Raw genomic sequence first — 12896 nt, 5'->3', positions numbered from 1 at the left:
AGTCGACCAAGCCTACTTAGATGAGGTGAAAAAGTTCTTGAATTATGCTATTTCGAGTATGAGAGAAGAAAGTAAAATACTATGTCCATCTTCTGGTCAATTTATTATCTTCTATCTATTTGTTGATGAGTTGTGGTCTGAGCACCTTCTTCCATTCTCCAGGTGCCGTAAGAAAGGGATGAGAACAAGAACTTACAAACTTAATCATGTCTTCTAGTCAACAAAAGGGAGCGATACACAGGAACTTTATGGTTCTAAAGCTAGCCTATGTGAAAGTTAAGACTCCATTTCCTCCATTTACCAATCAACTTAAGAAATACATCAAAAAAGTCAAATCAAGTAAGTTTTTTCAAAACTATTGAGATTTTAATTGCATAGATACCAGACTATTAAGCTTGTGTCTTTAAGATTCAATTTTGTAGCTTTGTGTCAAATAGAATGGATTGTTTTGGGTGGTCAGGTATCAATTTCGATTTCCTTTCAATTAATAATACATGAAAGAAGCAGTAGAAATATAGAAAATCGAGCTAAGTTGAAGATGTTTCATCATATTAGTACCAAGCGTATTAGAGAGATTTGTATTATAAAAAAAAAAATAATTCATGTACAATTGCATGCATGTGTTTTTCCTCTGTTTTTTATTTTCTACATGTACAGTTATTTCTGAAGTACAAATACTGCATTCACATGGTAGTAGTGGAGATGTGTTAGGTTCATTTTCTTTAAATCGTCATATAGTTGAAGAATTTCTGCATGGTGGCTTACATTTCTATGATTATTGCAAGCATATCTCATTTTAGGCCCTCATTTTACAGTTCATTGTCGATAACCAACTCCCTACAGTGTGGTATCTCATTGAAGAACATCTCATTTCAGCTTCCCAATTTCTAGTTCATTGTTGATAACATATTGATGATCGTAATTTTCCACTCATAGTCCACCATTGTTTCATCATCATGGTTCTTTCTAGATGGAATAATTTAACCAGAACTGACTCAATTCATAGTTATTCGTAATGGTTCTCTTTAACAAGGAAGTTTTAGGATATAAAAGTCATTGTGAATGCAATCGATAGTTCTCTATGATTTAATGCAATCATTGTGAATCCAATCTGTAGACCTTTTAGACTTGTGATACACTATCAAATGCAATCTGTTTTTGTCTCCCAACCTTCTACATCAAGACCTATAAATTTGAAAATTATAGAAGATTTAGACTTGTGATACACTACTAAATAGACAGTTGAAGTTCTGATAGGAAACTCTACGACTACGAGGAAACCATAACAAATTTCAGTCATGAACGAATTTGGTTCAGATTTGAAATTTTAGACTTGAAGTTCTGATAGGACGTTTTAGACTTGAAGTTCTGATAGAAAACAGTTGAACTCTTTTTTCAGTACTTTTATAATCTAAGAGCATCTAGCAACATTGTGTTTATGCCTGTTATTTGTCTCTTTTTCTTTTTTATTTTGAGGAGGGGGAAAGTTATGTAGTAACTGATCTATGTTCTTAATGTCTACTATTGCAAAATCTTGCAGTCCAGTACAAGAAGCAGCAGATTCTTGCAAGACTGGTGCTGCGACAAATGTAATATTTGGATTGGCTCTTGGATATAAATATGTTATCATTCCCATATTTGCCATTGCTGCTTCTATATACGTGAGCTTCAGCTTAGCTATGTATGGCATTGCAAATTAAATGCTGCTCTAGGAATGCTTAGCACTATAGCCACTGGGCTCGCAATAGATGCTTATGGCCCTATCAACGACAATGCTGGTGGTATTGCAGAGATGGCTGGAATGAGCCATAGCATTCGTGAAAAGATTGATGCTCTTGATGCTGCTGGAAACACAACAGCTGCAATTGGCAAGGTTAGATAAGTCTCCTTCTAATCTGTAGCATTAACCTCGCTATGTTTATCCAATTATGCTACCATCTAATTCATAGAGTCTCAAATGCTAATCAGTGGCAAATTGAGTGTTTCCTGATGTGTCCATAGAATTTCTTTCCAATTAGATGTGTCCTTCACATTTCTTAATTAGAAAGTTTCAACAACTGTAATTGATCAGAATTTAGATCTAAAATCAGACCTCTATCATGCTGCTACTAGTTCCTTGCAGAATTGCCTCTATTGTCTTCTCTTGATACAACGCATGCTCTCGCTGAGTTTTAGAGTTTTTTTGTGATAAGCAGTTTAACTAATTTTGGTGTAAAATTTACATATTACTCCTTATCTATACCAATAGTTACTTATGGTCTTTTCAAAAAATTTGTACTTACAGATTTTGAAGATTGAAGTTACAAGTCAAGATGCAAGTTTAGAAGATGCAAAAGACTATTATTATTTTGCTATGGAAGTTATGCAAAACTTGATATCATAGTCTAGCTTGAGATGTTGATAAGCTAAGCTTTTTTGTTAAGAAAATATTGAAATTTATAACATCATGGGATGTGACCCAATTTTTATATTTTTATCAACCTTTTGCTTGAAGACTTTTTGTAGCAATCTTATGTTTATTGATAAATATTTTTAATTTTGTGATACGAAACGTAAGAAACATTGGTGGTCAATTAGAGACCAAAAATGTTGCTCGTCCCTAAAAGTTCATCTAGGACAAGACAATTTCTCGTCCCTAAAGGTTAATATAGGATGTGGTAGCTACTAGTCACAAAAAAGTGATCTACGACGAGGTAGTTTCTCGTCGCTACAGGGATTTAATGACCAGAAAATACCTAGGTTTTAAAGAAGAAAATCAACTATTTGGGATGAGATATATGGTCTCTAAAAGTACTTTTGTGACCAGCTTTGCTTCCGTCTCTACAAACATTTATGGACCAGCTAACGGAGCCCGTCGCAATTGACCTTTAGCGAAGAGGCCTATTGGGACGGGAGGCGACCAGCCTTTCCTTGTCGCAATAGACTATTTAGGACCAGATTTGGACTTTTTGGGACCAGATTTCCCTTCCTTAGAGGGTGTTTTTCTTGTAGTGCTGTGAGTGGTTTTTCCATTAGTCTCGGTGGCTCCCCTATCTCATGGAAATCTAAAAAGCAAGTATCCATCTCCCTTTCTTCTGCCGAAGCAGAATATAGATCTATGCGACGAGTCGTCGCTGAAATCACATGGCTCAATCGTCTTCTTGGTGATTTGTCAACTCCTCCATCTTTGCCCATACTAGTTCACTCCGACAGTCAAGCCACTATTCACATTGCATGAAATCTTGTTTTTCACGAGAGGACGAAACACGTTGAAATTGATTGTCACTTCGTGCGGCAACAATTTCTCTCTGGTTTAATCTCTCTTCATTTTGTGCCGTCATCTTCACAAGTTGCAGATTTGTTCACTAAACCACTTTGTGGTCCCTCTCATACCTCTTTGATTGGCAAGATGGGTGTCTCTTCGAGCCCCTCCACCTTAAAGGGGGGTGTTGACATTATCAATTCATCCTCAGCCTCCATTAATGATATTAATTCTAAAGAGAAGAGTAGAGGAGAAGTGGAGGTAATGGCGGCAGAAACAATAAACAAGGATCCTAAGTCTCGTTTTCAAATTTCACTAGCTGTTTTGGATTTGCCTACAAACAAGACACCTGGCATTGTCACATCCGTTGGATCATCTTGTGCTGGATATAATCCTCTCCACACATTAGAAACAATAAAGGAATAGGTCACGTGATCAGCAAATACAATTTGGTTAGTTTGTTAGATTTTAGTCCAATTAGAGATAGACAAGTGTATTAGGAATTATTCTTTTGCTTCTTTGTTATTTTTCCTATATATAGTTGTACATATTGAGAAGAGAAATAAACAGAGAAAAAATTCCCCATTCTGCTTCTTTACAGTTTGTAATTTTTCAAAGGTAAAAACTGTTGTTCAAAATAATTATTTTTAATAATTTTTCTGAGTTATATTTGACTATCAAGTTCAATTAGATGATTTATGTTGTTTTGTCTTGGTGCTTCTTAAACTTCTTTCCTCCATGAGAAGGGAAGTTAATTGTTTCACATGCTGGAGTCTAAGCAGTATTTATAGTTTGTCATCTATCATTTTAAAAGTATTGGCTAACGGTCCGTATAATTTAGCTTTCATATAGTTATGGACTCTAAAAACTGATGCATGCAGTCTGGTAATTAGAGTGTCAATTCGTGAACAAGGTGATATCAATGCTTTCTAATTTTTGAATTATTATAATTGTGCGATCGAATTAACTTAATTATGTTGTGACTTATAATTATTAGATTTCGAGTTGTGCTTTTGTGTTGTAATTAAGAATATTTATCTTGAAAGTAACTTTATTTGTTCCAAGTCAATTAGGACTTGTATTTGGTATTTATTTTGGGTGATTTTGTTGAATTGAAACTTCTGTAAATAATTGTTAATAGTTTCTACTGCAAAGAGAACAACAAAATGCTTGGAACCTGCATTGCTTTTTGTGTACATATTTTGTTATTTTTTAATAACAACTCAGAATTCCAGTTTCCTTTAAATAAGTTAAGCAGACCATTTTTTCATAAATGATTAGTAGAAAGCGATAGAAACTAGAATAAGTAGTGGAAGATCTCATAAAGGTGTAATAAAAACTTGATTCCTCGTGAATATAGGAAAGAGCTTACGCACAAGGTTTTCCCAGAATGTGATTTGATTTTAAATACCATTAGCAACAATTTATTTATTGTCATCAGTCGCCTTTTCGGACACAATATATAATATATTGGCTCAGTGCTTTTCTTTATTTTTAGTATGCACTTTATCTAGAGTCAAATTTAACTCTGCGTGCGACAATAATTTCTTTTGATGGCATAGCATCCTAAAGTACCCTTGTATCTATACCTCTTACTATTCAGGGTTACTTACACTAGCAGAAATGAAGTTCTTAGCTTTAATTTATCACTTACTTTATTGTCTTAAGTTATTTTTTAAATTTAGTTATTTCTTAAAGTTTGTTATATTGAGAGTTACTTATACTTTGGAAAAAGAAATTCAAGTTCTTAGCTTTCACCAATTATTAATTTGAAGTTCACATTGCGGCTGCTCACTTCATTGAGAAATATGAAGAGGAGATATCTCAAGTAGCTATTACGGGAAATTGTAGTAAGGCGTTTAACAATATCACTTTAATTTACGTGACACACTTTCTACTACTTTCTATTTTTTTTCTCATTTGATGTTGTAGAAAAATTTGCAACTAACTACATGACAGTCTACTTGTTAAATATTCTCCTGAGGGAAACAAATGTATCATTTAATTTCTCTCTCTATCTCCCAATTTAAACTTCTTTAATCGATGATTGGTGTTCATTTGATTTTTTAAGGTACATCAAAATGCCTCCTTATCAGCGAAGTTTGGCTGGTAGACTACTAATTGTTGAGGATCGTAGCTCCAACACATTTGAAATGATGAATTAAGACCTTCTTGAAGATGCATTACATATACATATATGATCATCTCTTTCATACATTACTCTAATTCAAATGTTAAAAAAACTCTTATTCACATGTTAAAAAAACTCTTATTCACCATCATAATATTTGAATATGATTGTACTAGACAATATAATATTTTTAGTTAATCACTTCCCATGTAGATATATGTTCATCTCAATAATGACGTACATAGAAGTCATTTATTGTGGTATCTATTTTAAACATATAATTAAAAAATCATAGCATTCTGGTAATGTATTGCTAAGTGTGAGGGTTATTGTAGTGCTACATGGATTTAAATTGCTTGATTGATAAAAAAAATTCAATTCTATTTGTAGTGGGATTAATCGTCTAAGTTTTAACTAGGTGTATTTCAATTTGGATGACATGCACAAAAGAGAGCCATCCTGAGCAAAAAAAAAGAGTTATTATCATCATCTCTTATGTTTGCACCTTATTAGTACCTTGTATGTATAACATGATAGAAGTCTGCTATGATGTGTTGGTAGCAACAATAGTTGTAACAATGTTTGAGCTCTTTGTTTCATGTATATTGGTATGATTTTCAATACCAATATACATGAAACAAAGAGCTCAAACATTGTTACAACAAAAACAAATTATTTTATTTAAAAAAAAAACAATTTTTTTTTTGTTTTTGGAAAACATAAAAAAATTAGGGATCGGTTGGTGGAAGGTGGGGGTTCCTGGGGAAGGGGTAAATTTTATTATTTTTTTGAAAAAACAGATTTTTTTTGTTTTTGAAAAACAAAAAAAATTTAAGGGTAGGTTGGTGGAAGGTGGGGGGTGTCCGGGGGAGGCGGCAATTTTTTTTTTTTTTTAAAAACACTTTTCTAAAAAGGCGAGCATTTTTCAGGTACATCGAGCTTAATTTTGATATTTTTCTCTTTAAACGGAACACTTTTAACTAAAAGGGTGAGCTGTTAAATTTTCCCTATTTTTACAACCCTGTGTGAAAAGTGCAATATTCCTCCCTCCAGTGGCGGATCCAAGATCTGATGATCGTGGGTGCTCAATTCTTTTAACATTTGCTAGCCAAAAAAAGTTTCTTTCTAGAAGTTAACTAATATTTTTTTAATTTAATTAATTAATGAAATACAAAAAATAAAAAAGTGGAAACACAAAAAGAAATATAAGCAAAATTTTGAAAAAGAAGTCAAGAAGTTTATGTTTTGCTTTTTTCAACAAAAATATAGATGTTGGAGGGGCTCCGAGCCCCTCGATGGAGGGAGGGCACCAGCTGGTAAAATCTGACTTCAGAACCACAACGCCCAGGTAATACTTTGTTTAATGGGTGCTGAAGAAAACTTTATATAATATTTTCAGTATTTTTTATATACATATATAAAGTTTTCATCGGAGTTAATGGGTGCTCGAGCACCTAAAACTCTACATGTGTGTCCGCCCCTGCCTCCCTCTTCAGTTTATTGAATGTATATGTATATAGAGATTTGAGAAAGGCCTTTTGTAAAGCCTGTTTTATTGTTGAAGTCGTTTCAAATCCAATATGGGAACTTGGGAAAGGCCCAAATTTTTCTTGTTCCAAAAGCAAACACCACTTCCTATTTTCTTTCTTTGTTATCTCAGTCCATTATTTGACTTATGACACCCCCTTAGAAAGTACGCTAATAAAAAGATAAGTTTGAATATAATAAATTTAATATTTTAAAAGAATATCTATAATTAATGATAAAGATATATTATAAAAATTATTTTTTAATTTATCAAACTAGATAAATAAAAATATAACAGATAAGTATAAATGGATGGAGGGAATATCAAATTTAGTATGTAAAAAACTATTTCCTCTGTCCCTAATTACTTGACCACTTTTGAATTGACATATTTATTAAGAAAACAGTGGTTGACATAGTGAATTTACCATTTTATCCCTTTAATTATGAAGTGGGTGAATTTAAAACTTAAGAATTCCAAGAAGTTCTATCTTTTTCAAAGTAATTAATTGAGGGTATAATAGGTAAAAAAAAATTGTCCTTTCTTGCTTTGTGAAAATGGACAAGTAATTAGAAACAACTAAAAAAAGAAAAGTGAACAAGTAATTAGAGATAGAGGAAGTAACTTACAAACACAGGTATATACATCAAACTGAACTAATTTATCATGAATAAGTCATACATTAGATGAAGATGTGTATTAACTATTAACAAAGTATAGTTTAATGATAATAAATAAACAATGTATATGAAGACATTCTCAATAGTACTAATGTATATGTTAAAGGGGAAAATAAATTATTGGCATAGTATGTCGTCCAATAAGCTTGAAAAACACCAACATTTCTTACTATAGGGTATATGAAGACTTTTCTCTTATTCTTTCACAACTAATATCACTCATAATCTATATTAATATAAATAAAAAATATCTAAATTGTTTTTTTAAAATGCAACATATCTTTTCTTTGTTCCTAATGTTTTTAAATTTTAAAGTAAATGGAATATTTTTTCAAACGTTCCTTCCAATCTTGAAAAGGATACATCAAATGTGGTGCTTTAGCTCTAAATGAACCCCTCAAATTGCGCTTCTTTTTAAAGTTAATTACTTAATTAATTAAAAGCTTAAAGAATATAAATTATATAACATGGAAAAGGGGCATACCAACTTTCTTTGTGCATGCAAATATTACAAAAAGATAACATAAAATATCAAAAAGTAATTTCTGAATGCTGGAGAAAGAAAAAGATAGTCTATTATCCGATCTTTATAATCTTACTCATGATTAGTCAAAGTATGTTATCTTAGGGTTGTGTTGAGATGAATATAATTCCTCCAATTATTAATTAAAAGTCTCGAGTTTTAACTTTGGATATAGAAAAATCCTAATAAGGAGAATTTTTCACTTTAATGGACCTCATGTATGCAAGTTCGAATTAGTCAGAATCTAATGCAGCTAACATACATCACATGAAAAAATAGAGTTTAAGATAAATTCAAAGTTCAAACAATCCGAAAAAGGAAAAGGTTTCCTATTAATGATAAAGAAATGGATATTGAGCTTAACTTAATCCCAAATGTTAGCTCATTAGGGAAGAATTGTCCAATACGATATAAGGAAACCAAATTCCATTTCACAAATGTTATGGGACTCAAACACACCCAAGACTGGATATCTGGAGCATGAACAATATAAGATGGGGTACCAAAACAATAAATTTAGATGGAGGTAATAAAATGAACATTGGACCTATATCGATCATAAAAACTAGTTAACGATGAGATACCTATCCAATACCAAATTATCATCCCACAAAAGAGATGAGACTCCAACAAATTACTCTTCCTTGTATATTACTATATGATTTGTTAATAATGATGACTTGAATATATAATTTACTTGTACATTGACTTGAAGCTATATACATTGCACAAACATGAAATAATCAAATCAAGCTTCTTCATAATCAAGCAAAATATTAAGACAAAATTAATTGCTAATGACTAACACTAAGTTAGATTCATTGCATAGCTTTCTTTGTTTTTGATCCTCTTCCCTCTCCCTTTTTAATTGAATCTTTGCATCAATCAATGCCCTCTTAACTTCCTCATCCCCTTGTTTTTCTTGTAACAACATTTCAAATTCTTGAATTGCAGCCTCCCATCTTTCCAACTATACAACAAAATTCAAAAAAAAACAAATCAAATTGGTCAATGTATAATCTATGCAATATTATCGATACATTAGTACAAATTTTACCTTTACGTAACAATCAGCTCTACGAACTCTAGCCATAGTATACGAAGGACGTAACACAAGAGCTGCATTGCAATCCTCCAATCCTTTCTCGAATTGTCCTAGCTTGATTCGACAAGTTGCTCTGTTAAATAACAGAACAGAATTGTATGGATCCTGTTCTAGTCCTTCTGTGTACATACAACAAGCCTCTATGTATTTCGATTCCTTAAAAAACTCGTTACCCTTTACCCGAGCTGATGCCACCCCTTTAATTCTTCTTAATATCGCGATTATCTCATTGCTGATATCGAGTTTTGCAGCCTCTTGAGCTGTACTGATTCCATCATCAAACCTGCCTACTAATGTGTAAACTTGTGCTCGAATTATTAGGAAATAAGCTGTTTTAGCTGATCCGAAAATACGAGTAGAAAGACATGTTTTGAAATTAGGTCCCTTCTGAATGATGGTGTATGCCTCCTCATGTCTATGTAATTTCATCAATGCTTCAGCTCTCATTGCAAATATCTTCGAGTATGAAAATAACAAAGGGTAAATATTGTTAAATACGTAATGTTGAAATTAAACTCGACGAGTAAATAATGGACAATGTTGTTTCAACCTGTGGAGCTGAATCTGTACCAGATGGCAATGCATTCTCGCTCATATGAAGTAATGTGATGTAATCTTTTACCCTTTGAGCTTCTATGCAATTGCGGATCATTCTTTTAAGATTTTGAGCCTCAGAAATGTCTCTTCTGTCAACTTTTGGTCCTGATTTTTCGTAATGTTCCAATGCTTTCTCTGCTTCTCCTAATCTGTTGAGACAAATATTATTACAATTAAAAAAAAAAAAAAAACTCGAAACAAATTCTGTTTTGATTTGATTTTAGTACCTGAGATATAGTCTTGCAAGGCGATATTGCGCGTTGTAATAAAAAGGATCTAGCTGAATGGCCTCTCTGCATTCGATTACAGCTTCAATCAAACGGTTTAAACTCAACAAAGCTGCACTTTTGTTGCTGTAATAACAAGCATTTTTCGGATTAATCGCAATTGCTTGATTATATAAAGCAATTGCTTGTTCAAATCTTCCATGTTTGTAATGTTCATTTCCCATTGATTTGAGTACATCAGAATCCAATTTGTTTACTATGTTCCCCATCAATACTCTGCCTTTCTGTAGAATAAACTTTTCATCAGTTGAAACATGTTGGATTCTCTTTTGCTGCTTCAAATTCCCTAATTGGCCTAATAACATAATGTTCCCAGTGCTTGAAGCGTGATTCAACGTTCCATTTGCGCTCAAGTCACTCGAGGTGAACATTGATTGCCTCCTAAGATTGTGAGTATTAGGCACCAAGTTGACAACTTGTGACATTTTCTTCGTGCTCGAAGAATTAGACGATTGGTTGATCTTCGAGCTGCTTCGTGTACCATCAGATGTTGATCTCCTAACGTGTTTTCGATCTTGTGAAATCGAGTTCCTCAGAGTAATTGAGGGTGGTTTTGGTTGAGGCTTGGATAATTTCTTTTTGGAAATTTGTGATACTGGTTGTTTAATTGGCTTACAATTTCCACGTTGAAATATCGCTGCCACTAGACCACAACCCAATTGAATTTCCACTGATTTTTCTCCAATTTTTGCCATAATTTCTTCTTCAATCAAATTTTGCAAATGGAAGATGACTTTATCCAAAGTGGAGAAGTCAAATAAAAACTTGTATATCAAGTGTTCAATGTGATAGGACCTTATTTAGATTAGAAGAAATGATGTAATAGTTATATATATATACTACTCAAAGGTCCAAGAGTGGAAGCTAAGAAACCAACTTTATTTTTCTTTTTTGAAACTAAAGGGGTTAGGCTTATTAAAACAAAATTCCAAAAGGGGACAAGACTATTGGGTAGGATATATCATTTCTAATTTTCTAATAAAGTATGATTGGATGTCTTATCAAGAAAGTGTTATTTGGAACAATTTTGTTTAAGATTTATGTCAGCTGTTGTGCCAAACAAGTAGGACCTTGGAATCAATCATATCAAAGTTGAATATTACACGTGCAAACATGTATTGTTTCATTCACCAAACCTTGTGAAAACTATCGTCTTACTGGAACTAATGCTTACACGCTACTCAGGGTGCCAAAAGTATATATAATTTGCCTAATTCGTTTGAACTTGAACGAGTTTGGTAGTTATATTCTAACTCACACGTTCAAAAGATGAAAATTGTAGAAATGATGATACTGAAATGAATGTATGAACATACTAGGAGCTAGAGAGATAGGATTAATAAAAAAAGATATATGAGATAAGGTGAAAGTTGCTTCAGTGTAGGACAAGATGGGGAAGCGAGACATGTAATGAGGAGATGCACACATATCCCAGTGCGGATCAGAGGTGTGATAGATTGACTATGGATGATTTCGGGAGAGCTAGGATCATAGGCCAGAGAAGTATTATGGAAAGGTGATTAGATAGGACGTGGCGTAGTTTCATCTTATAGAGGATATGACCTTAATTCTCAAATGATTTTTTCTGTTTGAATCTTTGGGAATTATAAGTTTTCTTAATTTCTTTAAAAAATTAAGTGGCGACTCTTTCTAAGTATTTTCCCAAATTGTTTTATACTTAGAACATTTCAAAAGATGATTTTTCTAGAGATAGTCAAATTACGGCACAACAGTAGGTTAGCAGGTAGTAGATTGTGGTCTTGCTTATCCTTTCATACTAGTAATTGTAGTAGCACTCATGTAGTTTCTTGTTCCTCGATTTCTATTATTATCTGTCGTTTATTGCACTTCAGTCGTCGTATTATTTTTTTTGGTAGTTATGTTTAAAATGCGCGTTTTGTCATACTTTCTACAGTATTTTGGCATAATTTCTTTATTTCTGTTATTTCCTTCTCAGAACTCCTTTGATCTGTTTTTCATCTAGTCAGGTTCACCATAACAACTTCTTTACTTTCAAGATAGGGTCTGGATAAGGTCTGCGTACACCTACCCTCCTAAGATCCCACTTTGTGAAATTAACACGGAATATATATATAAAAAAAATTGTAAGACATGAGTTTGCTGAACATTTTAGAAACAGAATCAAATAAGGCATTACGTGTGAGTTTATAAGTAGATTTATGCTAAAATAGTGGATTATTAAAAGAGAATAAAAGTATTTTCGTAAAAATAATTATTAATAAAACATAAAGTAGTATTCCTTATTAAATTCATGTTCTAAAATTGGAGAATATTGTTAATCGATGAAAGAAAGAAAAGAGAGAGAGAGAGAGAGAGATCACAAATCACAATAATACATAATTTGGCATGTGCTTAGTACAAGTTCTCTGTCAATATTATTTTAAGTTATTACTATAAGTGGTAATTCTAATTTCCAATTAAACTTGTCATTAATTAATGTATAAGAAATCTATTGAAATGAAACTTCTCAAATGAAAAAGGAACATAAGATGTCAACAAAATTTGTTGGTTGAGAGCACCACTACACAGTAAAATTTTGGCAGCAAACAGAAAATGAAAAAAAAAAATGATGTTGATATTTTTTAGTAGACTTGTGGAACTCAAACTTTATGTAAAACACATTGTGTTCACTTTGAGGCGACTAATTTAAATTCCAAAAAAAACTTTAGGCCAGCCTGATTTTATACACTTTTTTTTTCTTCTACTGCATGGCATTAGAAATTTGTCGGTGCCTCCTCCCATCCATTTTTAACAAAATTAATCAATATGTGTTTTTCCATTAA

The 12896-nt window shown here is 32.5% G+C and overlaps 2 protein-coding genes across 2 annotated transcripts in view; one reads left to right on the top strand and one right to left on the bottom strand.

Moving 5' to 3' along the window:
• LOC107061781 (uncharacterized mitochondrial protein AtMg00810-like) overlaps positions 1–1700 on the top strand; it is a 7193-nt gene extending 5493 nt beyond the window's left edge. The window contains exon 2 of the mRNA XM_015311589.1: positions 1541–1700. Coding sequence (XP_015167075.1) covers positions 1541–1700 — 160 coding nt within the window. The remainder of the gene's footprint in view (positions 1–1540) is intronic.
• A 7036-nt stretch (positions 1701–8736) lies between these two features.
• Positions 8737–10973, bottom strand: LOC102597112 (inactive TPR repeat-containing thioredoxin TTL3-like). The gene is made up of 4 exons (XM_006354010.2): positions 10033–10973; positions 9759–9954; positions 9161–9664; positions 8737–9073 (listed from the first exon to the last, which is right to left on the bottom strand). The coding sequence occupies exons 1-4, from the start codon at positions 10785–10787 to the stop codon at positions 8891–8893; spliced, it is 1638 nt and encodes a 545-aa protein (XP_006354072.1). The 5' UTR covers positions 10788–10973; the 3' UTR covers positions 8737–8890.
• Positions 10974–12896: the final 1923 nt, after the last annotated feature.

This window comes from Solanum tuberosum, unplaced genomic scaffold (assembly GCF_000226075.1).
Source record: "Solanum tuberosum cultivar DM 1-3 516 R44 unplaced genomic scaffold, SolTub_3.0 scf00164, whole genome shotgun sequence".
Lineage (NCBI taxonomy): Eukaryota > Viridiplantae > Streptophyta > Magnoliopsida > Solanales > Solanaceae > Solanum > Solanum tuberosum.
Note: the sequence above shows the minus strand (reverse complement) of the source record. Positions and strands in the feature narration are given on the sequence as shown.

Bases quoted from the DNA above. Each gene is read 5' to 3' on its own strand.
- LOC102597112 (XM_006354010.2), bottom strand. From the start codon at position 10,787: ATGGCAAAAATTGGAGAAAAATCAGTGGAAATTCAATTGGGTTGTGGT. The intron at 9,955-10,032 runs GTACTAAAATCA...TTGTCTCAACAG, and splicing joins CTTGCAAGACTATATCTCAG to ATTAGGAGAAGCAGAGAAAG. The intron at 9,074-9,160 runs GTAAAATTTGTA...TTTGTTGTATAG, and splicing joins GAGCTGATTGTTACGTAAAG to TTGGAAAGATGGGAGGCTGC.